The sequence below is a fragment of the Phytophthora infestans genome, genomic scaffold (genome assembly GCF_000142945.1).
Source record: "Phytophthora infestans T30-4 supercont1.19 genomic scaffold, whole genome shotgun sequence".
NCBI lineage: Eukaryota > Oomycota > Peronosporomycetes > Peronosporales > Peronosporaceae > Phytophthora > Phytophthora infestans.
Genome location: NW_003303740.1, coordinates 1747231 through 1769198, shown reverse-complemented (window position 1 = coordinate 1769198; position 21968 = coordinate 1747231). Strand labels below are relative to the sequence as shown.

Here is a 21968-nt window from a genome sequence, read left to right as displayed (position 1 = left end):
GCTTAGACGGCTCGGCATCACCTCATTCCACCACTAAATCCTAGCAAACCTGGTAGATAAACACGCTGTTCTTGGCTCCAAAGGCGAACAGTAGCCCAAATTCGTCGCTTCGTCCCCAGTCGCAGATCTACGAGCAACATAATCTCAGTTCTACACTTGACAAACAAATATATCCATTCTTCTAACACCAAAATCTCAGCAACAACACACCTTAGAGCAGTACCAATTGGCTGACGGAGGGAGCAGACGCAGGTGATCCTTCCCATGCCGTGAAGTCGTCGATTCGCGCGCTGCATCCCCCGCAACGCCGGCAGCCTCCGCGCGAGCAGCCACGACCATCACTCCCTAATTTGAACTGGCAGCGCGGGTAAATAGCTTTCCCTCATTATCCGCCAATCAACGTCGACGTAGCCAAGTCTTGTAGCTGCTCGCATCATGAGAAACGGCGGTCTCGCTGCTTAACAGTAAGGCCGCCCGCTGCACGATCGGGACACGACGACGCGGGACGCGCCACTCAAGAGAAGGACAGTTGAAGCTGCGCCAGTCGGAGAAACTACGTGGAAAAAAACGTCGCAGTTGAGCAGCTTCAGGTCTCTTCCTGTCCGTCACATTTGGAAGTTTCGCGACCAGCACAAGCGAATCTGATCGTCACGATGAGTCCCGCCATTTGTGCGGCGGGCGGCATGAGCGCAGCTCTAGGCTCTTCGCCTTCTTCAGGATGGAACTTGGGCGTACAGCGTCGAGACCGCAAACTATGGACTGCCACGGCCGAGAGACTGGAGGCCGACGTGGCTGTGCTGCAGCTCACGCTCGTGGAGCTGGATGAGATGCTCAAGCAGCTCATGGGCGTTGCATTGCCCAACCCGCGCATCCGAGGCGATGAGATTGCCGCGCTGATCACGGCGTTGGCTCAGATTCTGCCTTTAAGCTCGGGTCTGCTGTGCTCGGAGTTCACACGTTTCGTGCAGAAGTGCTGCAGCAGGGAGAGAGTGCTGTTCTCCGGCAACCAGTTGCGTGTGGTCATGACGTTCTTTCTAAAGTTCATCAAGACGTGTCCGAGCTGGTACACGGCCAACTCGATCCGTGCGCTGGGCCAAGTGCTGCACGATAACGCCGACCGGGCCAGCAACGAGTTTGAGCTGCTGTTTGCGGTATTAATGAAGCACTTGGACCCGTCGGGCGTGGACATTGAAGCGCGCTACGCTGCCACGAGCTGCGTGTCGAACATTTGCACGCAGGCAGGGAAGACACCCGAGGTGTACCACTACTTTTCGTCGTTATTGCGGATGGTGGTGGAGAACTTTCGGCAGCAAGCGCTCAGTCTGACGAAAGGTCAGAAGGACCGCATCCTGGTGAAAGCCTGTACTTCCAGCATGAAGTGCATCTTTACTATAATCAACTCGAACTTCGACCGCCTCCATGATCGCATTGCCGCGACGCTGCCCAGTCTGCTCAGTTCCATGCGCCAAGTTGTGGGCTATGGACTAGTACTCAAGTGCGACCAGAATGACGTCGTGTTCTCGTTTCAAGAAGAGCTGCACCCTACCGACAGCGATACGTCAGTCTGCGGCTCGGATAGTAGCACTGGGGGACGTCAAGTCGGAGAGTAAGTGGTGTGATTTGGTGCTGTGGAGGTATATTTCCATCCCTAATGCTGTTTTTGTGCTTTGTCTGTAGCGGTTTACTGGCACGTCTGCGTATTACTGTGCTGTATACGCTGGAAGCAATTGCTCAGCACTTTCCGAAAGCCATTACGTCTTCGATGGGGCTATATCTGCCAGAGCAGACTACGCCTTACATGACCCTGTTCAACAATACCCCATCAGTACTCACGCTGCTCATCGCAGACCCAAGCGAGAAGGCTCGGATGACCGCAGCAAAGTTCCTGGACGCGTTCTGGGAGAAGATTCCTTTGAAAATGTACTTCCGACGCCCATCCAATGCTGGTGCGACGGCCGCGGTGTCCACGTCGGCGATGTCGTTTGCATCGATGCCTAAACGCATCTCTTTGATGCTGTACCAGATGCACGTCACCCTGGTGTATTGTATCCAGCATGAAAAAGAGTCGTCACCACTGGCACAGATCCTGAAGGTGAGCGAAGAGATCAACTGCGTCGTGTGCGTGAGGTTGTTGCTAATGACGGATTGTCCAATGCGTTGTAGAGTACGGCGTCAGTGATCCAGCACTTCCCGTATGGAAATGTGGCTGCAGTCCTTGAACAGATGGAGCTTAAGCCAAGCCTGGGGGATGTCTTGAAGGCTCTTGCGTCAAGTTTGTACATCGCAGCAGCGTCAACAGGTACGGCTCGGTTTCTAAACAACAGATGGCTGCCTTGGTCTAACTTTATTGCTGATGTTGCAGACCACGGTGTGCGGATGGCCAGTTTGTCGTGTATGTCAGCGCTACTTAGTGTCCAGGAGACGCTTCCTTCCATTTTGGACTGGATGATTCACACCAGTGACACTGATGAAGTGATCCGGGTGGCACATGTGTCTATTGCATGTGGTACGTGGCTCCTGCGCCGTCGGTCGTTCGTGGAGGAGCTCTTGCTGATGGCGTCCCGACCCGACGATTCTTCACGCACATTGCTGCGCTTGGAGGCGATGTCACTGTTGTCCAAGGTTGCCAAGAACTACTCGCCAGCATTAAGTGCGAACTGGCAAAGGCTTGCGGACTTTATGTTGGCAGCTTTCCAAGATATGGACCCAAACGTTCGCCTTCAAGCGGTGAAGATATTGGAAAACTACATCAAAGGAGAGAATGGAAGCTCCGAGGGTGTAGTGCTGGGTAGTCCAACCGCTCAACCAACGTGTCGCGTGGACTGCTTGGAGTTTATGGCGACTCATTTAGTGCGAGCGTTCTACGACACGTCGCACCATGTCCGTGCCAGTGTCTGTGCCTGTTTCACACTTTTATCTGCTCAAGATTGGGCCTGGCTAGGTGAAAAGAAGCCGTCTCGACGCCTTCCAGTGCTGGCAGCTAAGAGTGGTGGCTACAATGGGAGCGGCCCGAACGCGTCGTGTCTGGACTCGTACACTCGCATCTTCCTACAGACCCCGAAAGACAGTTCCCCGGTCGTTCGCGCTGCTGGTTTCCGATTGTTGGGGTCGCTGTGTCTTGCGCCAACGTTTAAGACTCGTGCGTTTGCGAGTAGTGTGGTGACTCTGGCGTTGGATGCTCTGGGAGATTCTACCTTGAACGTGCGTGTCCGAGCTGCCTGGGCGTTAGGCAACGTCTGCACTACACCTGGTCCCGAGTCGATTGGTGAGACTGATGCTCCCCCACTACCGCCGCCGGCACCGCCGTCCTCGTTCGTTGCTAAGAAAGAGACGGCAATGTCGTATCCGCCGCTACCTCCACAAGTTCTGTATGAACTACTGCCAGCTTATCAGTTACGATTGGTGATCGAGAAGATGCTGGTGTACATTAACGACAATGACAAGGTGGCATCCAGCGTTGCGCGGACGTTGGGACTTGTGTGTCGTTGGATTAGCTTTCCGCCATTCTGGCGCTCTCTCAGCACACCGAAGGACCGAGCATGGCTGGATGATCTTCTGGGGCAAGCGATGGTTGTGCTTGCTGGAAAGATCAATGCCGGCTCGCCAAAGGTCCGATGGAATGCCTGCCACGCCATTGCCAAAGTGCTGCTGTGCCCCAATCTGCCACTTGCGTCGGTGACGTGGGCGCCGTCTGTCTTCCAGGCATTGCTGACTGCAGTCGCGCAACAGGAGAACTTCAAGGTGCGCATCAGTGCTGCCACGGCGCTGCGAGTATCGCAAACGCGTAGTGCGTTTGGCTCTTTCTTTCAATCGGCGCTTCGAGCCACAGTGGATGCGTTGGAGACGGCGTCGGATCTGAAGGACGTGACCGAGTTTCGCTACAAGGAGCAGCTGGAAACTCAGTTGTCCTTCACGTTGGTGCATCTCATCCATGTTGCTACCGAGGAAGACGATCCGATAATATTGGAGGCGTTGAAGGCCAAGCCTCGTGGATTCTTGTACGACTGGCTGCTGCATAACCTCCATCGCATGGTCGCGGCGATCGAGCGAGAGAGCGAATGTGTCGCTGGTGCCAGTACGGTCGGTGATGCTACGGAGGACAGCCGTGCAGGAGGAACTGGCGACGCGCACGACGTGAATCCCATCAAGAAAGAGGAACTGCTATCGGCCGTGCGCTCGTTGCTGCGCATTTTGGAGCGCCTTAACACGGACAAGGCGTACGCGACCAGCTGCGTTTCGCTCCTGTACGACACGAAGATCGGACTGGAGCACGATGTACTATATTCCAACGAGGATATCCCTTTTGAGCTTTGAAAGGACTACGCAGACATCGTCATCAGTAGCACTAAGTACCACACAAAGCGGACGAGAAGGGCGTGCAGCCCTGCGAACGGATTACCTCATCCAACTCACCAAACTTTGAATGGCAAGCAAGTTATTATTCGGTCAACTGATTGTGCCGTCGTGTACCTTGCTTGTCGTCGATGAAGTAAGCTTTGTAACTAGCGCCGAAAACGAGCACGTCTGTTCCTCTTACGACCGCCACGATGACGGCGTTTACGCGGTTGGCCTTCTGGTTGCTGGCTTTGGCGCTGCTTCCTTTCCTGTACTTCCTCATCTGTGAGCGGCAAGTAGTACAGCACTGGTTTTGTTTCGGTCTTCTGGAAGAACTCGTCGATCGTCACCTCTTCCGTACAGCACAAACGCGTTAGCTATTGTACATGCCCTACAGGTTATAGAGTCGGGTCCTTACTTTGGCGTTGAGTAGCGTGAGTGTCATTGCTTTCCTTAGTCTTTGGTCGGTTGGGCACGTTCTCCTCGCCATGTTGCGAAACCTTAAGCCACCGAAACTTAACGTTAAACAGAACTTTTGCTAGAAATCACCAGTGCTCCTACCTCCATAGCCGAATGATCTGCAAACTTGACACGGAGCGAACGTCCATTCTCTGGAGGCCATACCTTGCCGTTGAGAGCCGCACTTGTTTTCTTGGCCTGAGCACAACCGGAACCCGTTTAGAAATGCTGTAAGAAGTAGCTAGAGAAAAGAACAACGCACGATCTCAGACGTGGGGTACGTCACGAAACAATGTGTCTTGATCGCATCCATCCAGAATCCATCCTCTACATAATTGCCGAGCTCTTGCACAAGTGCCTGCCAAGTAAAAAAAATATATCACTCAGACTATCCACAACATTCAGTTTTTTATCCGATACGACAAACCTTGACAGCATTTAGCGTAAACGGCCGGATAAAGTTATCGATACGAAGCGTAGTCCTGTGTTCCTCTTCCCTGTTATCCATGGACGCTAGGTTAGCATATTTACAAATCATCGACAGGACACCGTTCCCCGTACGTTGCTTCGGCATCTTCATCCAAAGCCTTCTCAGCATCAACAACCGACGCCGGTTTATCGCCATCTTCATCTTCAGGCTGTAGGCTGCCGGTATCCGCTTTTTCAGTCAACTTGGCCTTCTTAACGTCTGGCGAGTCCTTATTATCGTCTTTGTCGACTGCATCCGCGCGTCTTTTCAGCGTTTCTGGCTTGTCCCCGCCATTATCCCTAGCATTTTGTTTCGGAGCTGGCTCGTCCTTTTTGTCCGATTTCTCCTCTTTGTCTTCGTCGATAGGATCCTTCTTGTTGCTAGACTCCTCCTTGCCACTTAGCTCTGGGGTTTTGTCTTTCTGCTCCGTCTCGTTTTCCTCCTGTGCACAGCAAACAGCACCATGAGATGCCAGCACCGGGCTACGAGGATCAAATGCGCCAAGCAGCTGTCCAATACCTGCTGCAGATGCTTCTTCAGCCGCTGGAGCAGCACTGCCTTGAGTCCGCCGGTATCCAGGCCACGCTTCTTTAGCTCTCGCTGTAAGTCTTTTACCTGTAAGAGATTGCGATTGAGATAGCACTACAATAAAAGCGGCGATGCAGACGTAGAGCCAACCTTCAGGCGAGACAGCGCGTCGGCGTCCAGTGTCATGCTGCGATCTAGCTGGCACTATGTCAAAAATGTGAATTTAGGGTGAAGGACACAATGGGGTGGACCACAGTGATCAGTGGAATTTAAGCAAGAAGATATTTTTCTTTCGACGAATGGCCAATTGACCATCCCAATTTATTGCAGCAAGTTGCATTGCGGGTGTCCGCAACACAGCTGCTCTGAAGATGTCCCGCTTGTCAGCACGAGAGAGAGTGGCTCTTGATTGAGACGTGCTGTGTGCCTTGTAGTTACCGTCAGCGTGACGTAGCTCCAGCAGCACGTATACTTAAAGGAAGAGCAAGATAGACGAGGTGGAAGGCAGGGAGTTGCCTGGCAGAATGCCGCGGCGGGAACAAGCAAGGTGAGGAGCTTGAGTACTCGCTAGTACGATTGGAAGTGAAAGCATAGCTGCGCCGCAGCCCGCTCCTCAACCTTGGGACCCATGCTTTATTTAGTGAGCAGTTGCTAACCACTCTTGTTGTCTTATATAGCTGCAGGTGCTGGTGCTGAGGACTAGGGCGGTTGCAACCGCCATGAGAGGCTGCGCCTCTCACCATCGCAGGAGGAATATGGAGTACAATCGCGTACGCGACCGTGTGGCCGCTGCTACACGTCGGTGCCAGCACTGCTCGCTGGCAGTCTGGCACTGGTACACGCTGGTACGTCACATTGATGTACGTCGAATTATCGAAAGACGATAAATTGCACCATATAATCGAGAGTTGCTGAGTGATGCGGTAATGAACTTGACAAATATTGTCAGCAGAACTATGAGCGCGTGCAGTCTTCTCGCTACGTCGATAGACCTAAGACTTGCCGTCGGCGCCGTGCTCGCTGGCGAAAGCTACTCAATAATCACGAACATCAAAATGCAAAAGAATATCACGATCACTTTCGCTTTGATCAAGGCGTATTCTTTTGACTAGTGAAGTGTCGCCGCAATGACAACCCGTCGTCAAGCTTTACTCTTCGCAGTGCCAGTCTGCGGCAGCACGCGCCTAGACCTATCAGCGATAAGAGAGCAGCAGTGCACTGTTGGATTGGGACTTGGTGCACGCGGCATAAGCCTCTAGTGTACGCTGGCAAGCGTCCACAACTGCATGTCAAGGAGAGGTCTAGGGAGTGAAGTCGTTAATAAAAAAATTCTTGAAGGAACCTCAATTTCTACTTGCTAGACTTTCTCATTAATCAACGTTCCTCTTCGGCCCCGTGTTCCCCAACAAAGCTAGCTTTGTGCACTTCGGAGCTCAAGTTCTTGATCACATATCCCAGACACCGCCATCTGGTACCCTTTCTCTCTTCGGTGCGCGTGCCGACTGAAGAAGAGCCTGTCGTCCTATCGGTCCAAGGTCGTACCGGACTACGTCAACTAACCTCTTAAGCTCGGATTCTTAAGTTGCCCTAATAAGCTTGGCTGAGGTGCTTAAGTTCTAGATTTCAACTTTGTCAAGAACACGCTACACGGCTGACTCAGATGGAGACGTGGAGATGCCAGACTCTCAGTCTATTTTCGAAGGTTTGCATCCACCAGAACTGACTAGCTGGGGGCACGCCGCTCTGGTTGAATGGCATCGTGGAGTGGCTTATTGTCGAAGTGCGAGCTACGTAAAGCTCATGGTATCGCTACTTAAGCACTCACATAGCCAAAATGTCCATAGGTTGCACATCGCCCGTTATCCAAGGCGGGATGAGCTCGACCTCAGTACTGCATTCTTCTTCCCGCTTCTCTCGTACGAAATCCATCTTAGGCTGTCTTAAAGAATAAATCGAGTACCAGATATACTGGGCTTTTAGACCTTGAAAAAATAACAATAAGTATTAGGACCTAAGAAGCAGAAAAAACTGAAGCCCACCTCACCAATCCAATAGAACGGCGCAATAAGATTTTTTTCCTAAACGGTCAGAATAGCATGGTGGCGATACAACAGATTTTGTTGCACTTCCTCCTCAACAGTAGGAAGCATACCGGTACTATATTGCGTCTTTTCGCATTTGCAATGTATTAGAAACGATTCCATCAAAGATTCTTTTAATAATAATACATTATCCATAAAGGCCTTTTGGAATTCCCCATAGCTGGTGATAAACCTTCAGATTTGATCTATTTTAGTCGCGTGACTATATAAAAAGCCTTTGTAATCATCAACTAGTCAAAGGGGTTTGCACTCTAGTGACTGGATACCCAATTTCTGATCAGCTCTTTTTAAAGGAGAATATGGGCATGGTAGACCCCCCCGATACGTGGAGTGGTTACCCGCTGGGTTTTTCCTATGAGGGCTTATTTCCCTAATCGTGCTGTTGGAAGTCACAGTAGGTAGATACCGATGCTTTGAGGAACTCGATGCGTCCATCAGCTCGACTTCATTTGACCTTATATGGGCGTTGTTCCTCTAGCTGTGTCATTAAAGTATTTATTTCACCTGTCACTTCTTTTACATATTTAAGTACAACGATCATCCATGATATGTCATCCACAGCAGCCAGGGTATATCCGTATCCCGTGCTTCCATACACTCCACATGCATTTTTTTCCCATTATATTCATAAAAAGAGCATTCATTGGTTCGGTTGGGTGAGACCCCACCATAGCCTTATAAGACATCCTATTTGAATTAGCCACAACACATGTTCGATAGAACAAGGAATGCATTCTGCAGGTCGTTGAAAGGTACATACGATACATTTCCCAATGCTCTACTTGCAATGAGCTTTACAAAGCTCTCTTTTCGAATATGCCGTAGACGCAGGTGTCATTATTCAAGTAGCCTTTCCAGGCCGCGGCTTTTCTCTTCGCGTGAGTCTAGTACTGTACAAAACGTAGACCTCCGCTGCGAAGATCAAATTAATGTCAGCTAAAGTACAAGAATTCACGTGTTCTCGACTGCATGTGCGAGAACCCTTGCTTTGCCAAATATATGGCACTTAATCTTTTCCACCCATCTGTATTTTGGGAAGTATGCTCTTTGAGCCCTTCTAAGCTAGTTTTACGAGAAATTTATCCATTGACTATTATTCAAGGTAGAGGAAGAACCACTGATAACTCCGCTCACACTTTTGTTTCTTCCCGAAGCCGGCCATGACCGTGTTGCGGGTTGGCGATCGGGTAAAAGGCATAGCACAGAAACTGGAGAAAAAGCTAGAAGCAGTCAAATGCGTTTACAGCAAAGGGCGTCAGCATTCGTACTGTTTTTTGTTGGTCAGTGGGGAAATCACTGAGGTGGAAGCACGTGCGATTAGCCCTCATTAGACTTCGTATGTGGTCTCAAGTACAGTTCAGGAGGAGACTGGAGCAGCGACTAGTGATGTGAACATTCGGCTTCCTCTGGACAATCTGACCATTACGACATTCGTTTCATGACAGTGGTGGCTAAGGACTAGACTAGCACGGCACGAGATAGCTCAATAAACACAGCAAAGAGGCCGTTGACCGCAGCGATAAGGGGGGGGTAAGCTCCAATAATGGTTTAAGATATCTGTGCTCGGCCGCCTCACTCTTTCCTCTTGATGGGCCTATTGCAGGCGTAGTTGTAGCTGTGTCCGCGCTAGCCACCGAGGGTTTGAAAGAAGCCAAAGGCTCTGAGTCGAACCAAACCGTAGAGTACAAAACGAAATGCTAGCAAGAAGTGCTTGAAGCACCGGTGACAGCTCAAAAGATCGTTTTCAAGAAGAGCTATGTGAAGAGGCGTATCTGAAACTGCTAACTAATGGGAAGAGCCATGTGACTAGTAGGAATAGTCATTTTTATAGATCACTGTCAACCCAAAGGACATGGCTAAAACTGGTGGATTGGTTGGATTATGTACGACAAATCGACATCGGAGAAAAGACCCCTTTTGCGTTTTTAAAATGCATACCGGTACCGTTATTGAGGGCGTGTATTTAAAAAGATAATACCTGGTCTACGCCATTTCCCGGCCAAGTTGCCAACCATCGTGCAAATAGCCCGTTCTTGTGTGATCTAATTTAAGGGTGTGTGGAGTCACATCATTTTTTCAACTGAAATAGTCTCTCTCACAGGGTCTGATATTAACGGAATTCTAACGCTGGGAAATTGTAAAGAGGTTGGCGGAAGTGACAAAAAAACGGGATTTATAACGGATGTCCGTTACAGAACTGGGAGGTATCTAAACACACATGAAAAACACCTAGAAAAAAGGAATCGAGTACCCAAATAGTGGGAGACGAAGAGAAAGAAATGTTTGTGCCAAACCCAACACGAAAGAGGAAGCCTGATATGCAGCTTAGAGACAATGTGCGTAAGGTTCATCGAATGGCAAGAAAAACAGAGCTCTCATTTAAAAAGTTGCTAAAGGCAGCACTATCAGGTCCATTTGTTTAGCAGTGGGAGGATGCACTCCGAATTAAGTACAATGCCCTCCTTGAAAATTGGACGTAAGAATGTTGTGATTGCCTCAGGGTAGGCGTGCTTTTAGGGTGTCATTGGCTAAATGATGTTAAGCGCAAGCGCAATGCTGATAACACCATTGAGAGATATAAGGTTTTCCTTGTAGTGCAAGGCAATACTAGAAAGTATGGGATTGATTACGAGAAAACATTCTCTCCAGTTGCCCGAAACAAATCATTGCGACTGCTACTTGAAATCGCCATAATTAAGGGCTACCATCTTCACTATATCGATGTTCGACGGCATTTTTAACGGAGCGTTTTTTGCGAAAGTTTAAATGCACCAACCATTGGATTTAGGAAAGTCACGCCAAAAGAGTGTGCAGGTTTACAGAGCGTATGTATGGATTGGCACAGACCCCAATTATGGTATCGTGTTCTGCATGCGTTTCTAGAATCGGTAGAATTTTCATGATCCAAAAAGGAATCTGTTTCTTTTGAGAAACGTGAGCGTTAGCGGAGTTTCACATACTGTAATAATTGATGTGTATGTGAATGACCTTACCCTGTCAGGATCACATATGCCCTCTCTTAATGAAACGAAAGGTAAATGATCAGCCCGCTTTCAAATAAAGGGTTTGAGTGATCTTCACTACGCTCTAAAAATAGAGCTCAATAGAGACTATGAGCGCAAGCAATTCGAAAAAGAAATACATTGGCGATCTGCTACCCCAGTTTGGCAAGATGGATTCTTGAGCGGATCAAACACCACATGCTAAACGTGTGGTATAGAAAAAGATACAAAGTTGACACCTGAACAAATATCAACACTGCCATACGATTATAGGATTAGCTCGGCTCACCGCTGTATCTGGTTAGATGTACAAAGCTGGATACTGTTAATGCAGTACCCGAGCTAAGTAAGTGCGGGTCGCGTTATAATAAGAAACACTAAAGAGCAGCTTAGATAGTACTAAAAATCTTGAAAGGAACATCGAATTACGGCTTTGTGTATGACGGTAACTGCGATGAAGTCATTTACGAGCTGTATACAGATGCGAGCTTCGTGAACGCTAATGGAGATAGGAAACCTGTAGCCGGATATGTTACAGACAGGGCTCGGAAAAATTATTATAATATAATAACTGTGCAATTGTATTGACGGAATAATGGATTATTGGCAGATTGATCTTTCCGTAAAATATGCAATTGTGCCCGTAATAATTATATTGAATTTTTACCCAACGTAAAAAGCAACAGAGAGTAAAGTAGTGGTTGTCAAGCATGCAATCAAAACGAATGGTTTGTGTGAGTTTGCCGGAGGCATCAGGCTGAGCTTTCGTGCCTCTCATTTCTCATTTCGCCAGTGCCATGTCAACTTCTCGCGCCATCTCCAGCTTTTTCTTCACGGACTGCGGCAACGGGCAGCTTTCCTGCAAGCAGTGCGGCAAGGCTCGCAAGCAGACGCCGGGGACTGGCTACACAAATCTCATCAACCACCTCGCAACGAGCCACCCCGGCTACAAGAAGACTTACGACGAGAGCCAGCGATCGTTCGGCCAGTCCCTCGAAGCACACGGCTCATTGACCCGCGCACTATGGAGATCTTCAAGTGGATGGAGTGGGTTCTCGTCCGGAACATGCCCTTGAGTGAGGTGGACGACGCCATGACGCGTGCGCTGGCTGCAATCAAGCCAGTGTCTTTGAAGACGCTGGTCAAGTACATGCGTCACGTGGCGGGCAAGGTGGGAACGCGTATTGCGGCAGACATGGGCAACCTGTTTGGCCTCATGTTTGACGGCTGGACTTCAGGGACCTACCATTTCATCGCTATCTACGGTGTCTTCACGAAGGACGGGGCGCTACACGAAGTTTTGCTCGGGCTGTCTTCTGCCGAGCACGGCCAGACCGCTGATGCTCACATCGACATGATTGATGCGGTGCTGGATGTCTACAAGAAGGATCGCAGTATGGCCCTGTTCATGATTGCTGACAACTGCCCTACAAACCAAGCCGTCGCTACGCGCATGGGAGTACCGCTCGTAGGATGCGCAAGTCATCGCTTCAACCTCGCTGTCGGCCGGTACCTTGAAGACTACAAGCCGCTGATCGACCAAGTCCAAATGCTGTGTATTCAGCTGCGGCACGCCAACAATGCAGCGGACCTGGCTCGGTTTACGAAGTACAAGCCGCTGAAGGCAAACGCTACGCGCTGGTCATCCACGTACCAGATGCTGGCTCGCTATGTGGAGATCCGGGACGCTATCAAAATGGTGACAGCTGTGGAGGACCTCCTACCCCGACCAAGCACCCATCGGCAGATTGTCCAGCTTGTCACTAAGCTTGAGGCGCTAGACAGCGTCTGTGTCAAGCTACAGGCCGAAGAAGGTAACCTTGCCGATGTGCGACTCCTTTTCGACGCTGTCATTTCCAAGAACCCAGGGACGGCACACCACCTTAGTGCATCGGCTCGAATCGTCCACTCGCCGGCCTTTGAGAATGCGGTTGTCAAGCTGCTGTCGGATCGACCGTTAAGCGCCGATGAAGAAGAAGCTGTGGCTCGTTTTGCTGGCCCTGCTGACCGTGAACCAGCAGCACCGAACACGAAGAAGAAAACAAATTTCGCGACGGAAACGCTTCGTCAAGCGAAGAGACCTCGCCGAACCGCTGGAACCAAGTACATTGACGTGCTACAAAAGGTTCCTCCAACCAGCAATCGCTGTGAGCGCCTCTTCTCGCAGTGCAAGTTGGTGCTCAACCCTCTACGCTCCAGCCTGTTGCCAGCTAACTTCGAGATGTTGGTGTTCTTACGCGCTAACCGTGAGCTCTGGGACCTCACTTCTCTGTTGGGGTTCCATGAGTCGGCCGATGAAGACGCAGAGTAGATGAAAGTCACTCAAGAAGGGTAACCTCTTATTAGTGATAATATGTCTTATCATTAAACATAGCAGGTATAAAACTTTCAGATACAAAACCCATATCCGCTGGTGGACTGCCTGCCGTCGCCGGCGCATTTTTTGTTTGGTAGAGTACCCTAAGCCCGGACAAAAGTCCCGGTGGTAGCCACCAGCTTCTCTTACAGGTGTGGGACTTGAACCCTGTGCAGTGGATTGGTAGGGTCATCCCAAACCACTGCACCGCTCTGACCCTACCAATTCCTGACAATAATTGCAGTACTTATTATTGTTTTTATCGATACGGAATAACGGATTATTTTTTTTTCTAAATCCAATACAATATTTTATTTAATTTTCCGAGCTCTGGTTACAGAGCTTGCTGATGCATGTGCTACTCGGAAGAGCTCACAGCAAGATACCGTAAGATTGCACACGCTGAGCTCATTGCTTGCAATGAAGGCGTAAAGAAGTGAATGGTTAAAGTTCTTGCTAAAATAAGTAGGCTTTTAACAGGAAAAGCTAATATCGTGCTGGCGCGATAACCAAGCGGCAGTAAGTACTACAACAGATCCCGCTAACCATTCCTCAACAAAGCAATTGAAGCAAGGAGTCTTTTCAAAAAATACTGCAGCGCAAAATATATGGTAGCTGATGCTTTGACCAAATCACCTCCACAATTACAGCTCGAAAAGCTACATGAACTAATGGGAGTCAAAAATCTTGGATTCAGTAAATAATTTAAGCAAAAACTTTAAATTTCCAATAATAATAGGTTCGCCGTAATTTATGTGCTCGCTATTTTGAAAAATAATTTGGTTCGTTGAATTTAGTAATTGCCAATCGTTCGGATAAATCGTCAGTGCTGAAGGAGCATTACGGTATACTATAAGTAATCAGAATGAAATGATCCTTGGCCGTCTCAGGGGCAAAAGCAAATTTTGAAGTTTAGGTGCCAAGACAAAATTTGAAGTGCCCAAGATGAAATTACAGGCTGATGTGCCCAAAAGAGTATTTGAAATTGAAGTACATATGGAAATCAACTAGACTAGTAGTTAAAGACATGGGAGCACACAGACTTAGCATTATCATATTGGGGATCGAATACGAGTCGTGCGAGTCTTCTGACTCTGGAGATGATGGAGAAGATAGCTTGCAGGCGTTGTTGGGGTTGGAGACGCCTCCAGAGTTAAATGTGCCCATCCCCAAGTAATAGAAGACTTTAGCAGGAAAAGAGAAGGTATGACCGTTGATTCTTCGCGCCGTTCCCGACCAAATAAACTGTGTTTTGACTGCCAGAAGCTCTAAGCTTGGGTACACGGACAAATGGGAAATACTTGTACCTAAGCTTCCCAATGGAGCTTATTTCTACAATTTTGGAGAGCACTAATAGGGTTTTAGATGAGCGTCGACGACGTCAGCTTACACAAACAGAAATCTTTCGTTGGATAGGCATCCGCTTAGCCATGGCGCTTGACCCTTATCGAGGTGCACTAAAGATATACTGGCAAACAGCAGTGGGAGAGGGAAACGTGGATACTCCACAGAAATTCGGAGCCCACTTTAATAAAGGAAGTCCGGTCAAAACAATTAGTGGAGTGCATAGATTGTGTGGCGGTACGATTGACACTCGTGATCCGTGGTTTTTAGTGAGGGGGTTTGTAAATGAATTTAATGATCGTAGCAATGATTGAGCTTTTCTACTCCAGTTTTAGTGCTGTCGACGTCCACAGCCACTATAGACTGAGCTCACTACGATTAAAGTCAAGTTGGCATAGCAAGACATGGTGCATCGCTTGCTTGCATCACTTCTGGGTACGTACCTGGTCTATCATTTTTACGAGCAGAATTAAAGCCTTACTGGTGCGATTGACGACTTCAGGTCGTTTTCTTCAAAGCTGTTATATCAGCTAATATTTATGACTACTTCGACAACGAGAAAGGTCGTCTTTACGACAATAACAACGAGAATGATAGTGAAAACGAAGCCAGCCCTGTTCGTCACCTTCGTGCTCTCCAACTATGTCCGCAATACCAGGCACGAGGTGCTACGAGAGTTCAGCGACGTCGCAAAATTTGTCACCAGCGCTCTGCATACTATTGTGTTTCCTCAATAAAGCCGAACCTGCCACCGATTTTCTGCGTCTTACTAATAATTTCAGCTGTACTTCCAGAAATACAGTAGGGTAGGTGAAAACGATAAAGAGGTCACTGTCATATTGTGTACATCACTTAACGTAGCCGTACGTTTGGTTGAAAAGCATTAAGCTGTATTTTCCCTGCTAAAACACTTTTCGACGTTTACCATTCCCGTATATGTATATACATGAATGCACAGTGAATTACCCTCGATCAGGGGTTAAACCGTGACCAGCTCCTGCATTCACAGTCCATATATTGTTGGCTACGTCAACCCGTTTCAGCTACTATAAATAGGAGTTGCGCTTTTGTCTTACCTTATCCTTAACATTCATCACGTACTTCGTGCATGGGATTCTTGTTCTTCATTGACGTCGTCAAAGTAACGAATCTTGTTAGCATCGTGCTCCGTCTCGATGCTTTGTTTAAGCAGCGTCTTCCCGCTCGTCATGGTAGCCACCATAATTGGAGGTGACGATTGTGTCTTTTGCTCTGTCCGTTTGACCGTCTTGACTCCCACTGGCCTCTTTCCATCTAGTTATTGTTGCTTGGTGGGCTTCATTTTATCTATCCCATACAACCCCCACCAGGACGAGTTTCGTCACGATCGATAGATATTGTGAGACAGGCGGTTATTGTAGTGGTCTGGCTGACCATTGTAACAGCACGTTGAGTCGCAGTCCTCCACATCTCGCGCGACAGGTGATGAAGCAGGTTTGTCTGCAGAGCTTTTCCAAGGGTTTCTAGCAGGATTATTGTCATGATTCCGAGCAGATTTCTTTTCAGAATTTAAAGCAGATTCCTTTTCAGGATTCGAGATAGTATCGGAACCATCGGAGCGTAAACGGCGTAGGTACCCATCCAGAAACTTCATCTCATTCGATAATTCTCTCGTCGGCAAGTCCATCATCTCTTACGCGATTCAATTGAGCAAGTGTCTCGAAATACATTTTTTCATAGAATCAAGCATTGCGTTCGTCTTATACTCGGCGGTAGGCCGGATCCTTTTCGAGAAATTGAAAAGATTCATCCGAGGTAGGTTTGCACCAGGCCCTGACACCTTAATCAACCAGCCATCGTGGATGCTCATCACAGGAATAGAATGAACCAAACCTGTGCAGCGGCGGAAGCAAATCACGTGACGACAAGGAAGTTTGAGGGTCGCCGAGAAATCACAATCGCAGATCCAATCACCCTTGCTGAACGAGTATCTTTTCAGCTCCCGCTCAGCCACCAGCGTGTTACTCGCTCGCTCCCTTGAACGTGTATACACGAGCCGCCTCATCGGATATTGAGAAATTGAATTCTGGATGTAAAGTGGATGCGACCCATGGGGTGCAGACGCGGAGAGCCAGATTCAGCTCCTCATCGTATCCGTAATGCGTCCTTTCCCCCTCAAAAGACACACGGGCCAAACTCTCGTTTTCCATCCGACGTTGACTCCTCATGAGTGACTCCAAACACTCTCTCATAGTATAACTAGAGTCTAAATCGAGTTTGATTTTGCCGAAATTCGACTCTATGCGATTATTCGTGATGTTCCGGAAGTAAGGAGGGGCTTGTCGTCTATCATGAGTCCACATGTCCTTGGTTTCGTTCCAATTTTCGCAGAAATATTCCCATAATGACACGTTGCCGGGCGCACGGAAATTTCTCCAACAGCGCAAAGTTTTCTTGTAGTAATCCTCTGATGTAGCATCCACCAAATTCGCAAAGAGATGACCCATCGATTCGTACTCGCTTGGCGAATAGCGACCAAATAGCGCCTCCCAAACCACTCCACGAAAACAATTGAGCATGTGAAAATGACATAAAAGAACAGTCGCGCCTCGCGAATGACAGAAATCTCCGTCATGACCATATCAACCATCATGACGCGGAGGGCTTCCCAGCCGACACTGGCAGTCTTGAAATGCACGATAACCTTCTGCATGTGCCAATCTGAATTGGTTTCTACCAGAGAATGATGCACGAGCTGCCCGTGGTCGAAGGCGTCCATAACCATCAAACTGCGAAGCTGATAGTCGTACTTGGATCGCACACAAGAAAAAAAACTCAGTTAAACTTAAGAAAACTGGTAATAAACCTAGTTTAAACCCGTTTCATGACCTGTAAGAAAACCTGGTAATTCACATTACTAAATCCTGGTATCTAACGTATTGGTCTCTTGGATTTAAATCTGGTCAATAATTTGAACCCGACCCACTTGTTTGTCTTATGCGTACAATCTATCTGCAGTAGCTCGGAAAACTTATCGAAAACAGATCGCATGTGTCCGATAGACAAGAAAATAGCGCCCGTTTCCTCAGAAGAGGTATCGTCAGCGCTAATTACATTGTCCTTGTCCTGCTCGCCGAACTCCAGTAAAAACTCCGCAAAAGCTAGATCATCGTCAGCCTCACCGCGTAGTTCAATCCGAATCTTGACCAGTAGATTTGTTACGTCTCGCTGCGTCACCTTGTAGTTAGAATGGCCACGAATGTACTCGTAAATTCGTTAACTCTTGCTATCGGCGCGTACCATCAGCCGTAAATCCTCCACCAAAGATTTGCAAAGTGGCACCCCGTCTGTGTGCGTAGTTTTTGTAGACTTCCTCAGTAAGCTCGTGATTGTGCGTGTAGATTGTATTCTTCACCTCCACAACCCATTTTCCTTTGTAGTATACGCTTTCCACCGTGAATTGAAAGGGATATCCAGTACCGCGAAGCTTGCACTAGTTTTTTTTTCGCGCCACGCCGTCGGGCCCTGGAACCGTGTGTGCAAATGTATCGACGTCGCCAGCGGGGAAGGGCGTCTTGTAACGGGGTAAGAGATACCGTCACTAGCTTACACTATAGTGTGGAGGAAGCTCGCAATAGTAAAACCAAGTCTTAGGTTTGTGTCAAATTCAACTCTGATTTATTTAGGACCAGGGCGGCTACCTCTGGCCTCGTGTGAACCTATCAAACACATATCTATACCTGATTGGTCAATTAGTGAGTCTGGCTCCTCACTATCAACCAATCAGATGATGACACCTTGTCACACGCTACCCGTGTGTCACTTTACCTACTTATGTAATAACTAAAGAAAGATCTTCCTACTTATGTAATTGGAGTTGGGCTCATTACACTTCTGGTAAATAGTGGACGCTCCTGCCATTTTTGGCACACTTGGACTCGCGCAGCAGTTTGTTTCTTTTGGAGACCCTATTCACCTCCTGAACAACGAGATGTGCGCTTTCATCGTTGCAGTACTCAGCGCGGTAAGTCTCCCTTGCATCCCAGTTCGCGTGGAGCCGACGCAGCCTTTTCCCTTCAAACGAACCCTGGGGCGCTGACAGGCTGTCCAAAGAAGCGTCTCTTTCTTCCCTAGCTAACTGCGTGCGATCCTCTTCCTGCTCTTCTTCAACTCAACTCACCTCCCCACTTTCGAGCGCTGACACAACTTCGCCTGCTCCGTCGGAGTCACCATCGTCCTTGCCGCCACATTTACGCTTCATGTTTCTGAGCGCTCGAAAGAACTTTGTTACCGGTGTCATATTGTCGCACAGGATCAGAAATCTTAAATACAGGTTCAACTCCCACAAATAATTACCACGGGAGACGCCACGGCGGCCATCAATTATCATTTCAGGCAATGATATCATTTCATAGAAAATGAAGTGGTCCACACAACAAGCCTGTTGGCCTAGAATAGCTGCATTCAACAACTACAATTGGAAATTGCATGCTTCGCTTCGAGGAAACAAGCACGACAAGACTAGGATCACTATTGGCTTAGTTGTCAATATGGAAGGCACCTGCCAGCTCGAGCCGTTGTTCATTGGGCATGCTAAAAAGCCCCGTGCTTTCAAGAAAAATACCCCTCTTGAGCTAGGTTTCACGCACTACAACTCGAACAAAAGCCGTGGATGACAACCGTGATTTTCCGTTATTGGTTGGAACGAATTAACGCTCAGATACTACGCAACGACAAAAAAATCATCCTTTTGATTGATAATGCTTCGTCACACGTGAATGTGGAGCTCTCTCATGTCGAAATTTATTCCTTCCACCCAATGCTACGGCCATACTTCAGCCTTTGGACGGAGGCATAATTGGATGCTTCAAAGCCCACTACAGACGTTTACAGCTTATACATGCTGTAGCTGCGGCTGACAGAAACGAGAAGGACTAGTTCAAAGTAGACGTGTTGACTGCGATGCGATGGGTAAAACTAGCCTGGAATGAAGTGTCGTGCGATAAAATTGTCAGCTGTTAGAGGAAGTGTGGATATTCTTGTGATTAGGAGCTCGGCGCTCAATGGAAGCCTCCCTGGCTGATATTGTCCAGGCCGTTGGGATTTTGCAGCTTTCAAGCTGCTCATCCGTTGATGATATCCTGAATCCGGCAGGTGAAAATGGAGTGCATTTTGCCTACAGTGACTCTGAAGTTGTAGACATAGTGATTGGCGTGGATGGTGATGATAGCATCGAGGATGACGACGAAGAAGAGCAGCATGAAATCCCTGATGACGCTGAATTCGCTGCTGCGATGGATGTCGTTCTCCGCAAGTTGATGGCTGAGAACGATTCCACAGAAGCGCTATGCATCACTAGAAGCTATTTGAACAGGAGCTTGTTCGAGTACAACAAGAACAAGCTTGTGCGCAAGAAGCAGCAACTCATTACCTCGCACTCTAAGCCAATTTGAAATTATCATCGAGGTAGCCGATCTCTATTAAATATCAGCTAAGACAGATAATATTAAGGCCAATACAAATTCCAATATAAGCAAAACGGGAGATCGTGAAACGGCAATTTTTGATCATTTATCACGCCATATTGGATGATAGAGCATCAATTATGGGAGTTGCACCTGTACTGATTTGGTTAGGGTAAGGGGAATTCTTGGTTATCTTCGTAATTTGCTTTTTTGTTTACAACCTGGTTAATTACCAATTGTTCTCCTGGTCTTTAACCTGGTCATTAGTCGCACGGCTATGCAAAAAAAAACCCTGGGCAGTTTTTTATTGAAAACAATCCACTTTTTTTAAATCTTTTATGAAAAAAAGGGAATATTTAAAAAGTGCTTTTTAATTTGTGAATTTTGTTTCAAAAATTGGATATGTCAAAGTTTGTGGAGCTACCTAGACACGATGTCCGTAGTGGAGCTGCTGGGCGCGCTGGATGCGATTGCGCTGGAGAATCTGCGGGATAAGCTACTGGCTGCCTCTGTAGACGCCCACACCTTACCGACCGAGCTGAGGGACGTAGCTAGACTAGCAGAAGCCCTGCCCATCGTCGATTATCCGCTGTTGCGCGATGTAACCCGCGTCGTCAAAGCTCTAAGTCGCGCGGTTATCAATTATGTCGCAGCGGTTGCTGCGGATAAGGATAATGTGACAGCGTGCATGGTATTAGACGATCATCTGCTGCCAATTTTGCGTGTCCTGGGCGCATTTGTGAATCGTATGAGACTCCAAAAGCTGCTGGAGGACAGAGAGCTGCATCGGTGGCTGCCATTCGTCCTGACAGCCTGCATCTTCGTGAACGGGGCAGAGCTTCCAGGTGCTGATCTAATGCAGAGTGTCGTAGCAGCTGAGGAGACTTTAAACGCGGCTGTGGAGCTCACAAAAGCTAAAGATCGAGAGAGTTTGGTGGCAAAATACGTCGCGGAGATCGTGGCGCTGTGCTCGCAAGACGTGGACAAAGAACAGTGGGTGGCGGTGTCATCCGTGAACAAGAGAATCATGTTGCAAGTGGTGGAACAAGTGCCGTTCCCGCATCTAGGTGGGGATCTACTTGGCCGTCTGCTAGCGCTCACGTTTCCGCTGGTGGACGACCTGACTGACGCCACGCAGCTTGTGGGTGCACGGATGTTGCGTCATATCGTGAAGAACGTCACGCCAACGGAGCTGCGCTGGTACTCGGATGTTCTACTGGAGGTGTTGCGTACAGCCATTGTAACGCGCAAGCCAGATACGCTAAACGTGCTGCTTGAGTGTCTCATGGAGTCGCTGGACCGAGTGTCTCCTCCTGGTGAGCTCAAACACTACGACCGATTTATACCGCGTTTGCTCAGCGACACAAGTTTGTGTAGTGATGTTGCAGTTCGAGTAATCTTCGTCCGACATCTGCGCGTTCTTGTGGTCCGACAAGGCGCCCCGCATAGTCTGAACATCATTCGCTACTTGCAACCACTGCTGAAGGTGTTGGTCGCGGGGTTCGAGAGCGTCAATGTTGCGCTACTGTTGGCGACGTTGGAGGCTCTACAGGCTACTGTGCTGGCTGCGTGGCCCCGTATTGCATCGCACACTGAAGAGATTATGGTTGGGGTTCTACGTGCTGTGGCTTTCTGCGAGTTGTTCGATGAAGGTGCAGAATTCACGCCATCGTCAGAAAACAAGAAGCAGATCCTCGCACTTTGCGAAGACGTCTTGGACCTCTTGCATCAAGTCAATGCAGACAACTCTGCTGTCAGTGAGATGCTAGCTACGGTGGCTGGCCAAAGTCCCAAACTGTCGCCATTCTGCAATCTTATGCGAGAGAAATGGACGTCTCGGTAGGCAGCTACAATAACACTACTGTACAGACAAAAAGCATCATAGTTAGACTCTTAAAAGTTTTCAGTTAAACCTGAATTCATTCGTGG

The 21968-nt window shown here is 48.4% G+C and overlaps 3 protein-coding genes across 3 annotated transcripts; 2 read left to right on the top strand and 1 right to left on the bottom strand.

The window, feature by feature from the left end:
- Window positions 1-653: 653 nt before the first annotated feature.
- Window positions 654-4314, top strand: PITG_11194 (uncharacterized protein; the record flags this gene model as incomplete). Its single annotated transcript, XM_002901910.1, has 4 exons — window positions 654-1606; window positions 1678-2092; window positions 2164-2299; window positions 2363-4314. The coding sequence occupies 4 exons, from the start codon at window positions 654-656 to the stop codon at window positions 4312-4314; spliced, it is 3456 nt and encodes a 1151-aa protein (XP_002901956.1).
- A 419-nt stretch (window positions 4315-4733) lies between these two features.
- Window positions 4734-5977, bottom strand: PITG_11193 (uncharacterized protein; the record flags this gene model as incomplete). Its single annotated transcript, XM_002901909.1, has 7 exons — window positions 4734-4835; window positions 4897-4992; window positions 5057-5152; window positions 5222-5291; window positions 5356-5705; window positions 5783-5863; window positions 5942-5977. The coding sequence occupies 7 exons, from the start codon at window positions 5975-5977 to the stop codon at window positions 4734-4736; spliced, it is 831 nt and encodes a 276-aa protein (XP_002901955.1).
- A 14495-nt stretch (window positions 5978-20472) lies between these two features.
- Window positions 20473-21882, top strand: PITG_11191 (uncharacterized protein; the record flags this gene model as incomplete). The annotated part of the gene is made up of 1 exon (XM_002901908.1): window positions 20473-21882. One exon carries the CDS (start codon window positions 20473-20475, stop codon window positions 21880-21882), a length of 1410 nt encoding a protein of 469 aa, XP_002901954.1.
- Between the last annotated feature and the right edge of the window lie 86 nt (window positions 21883-21968).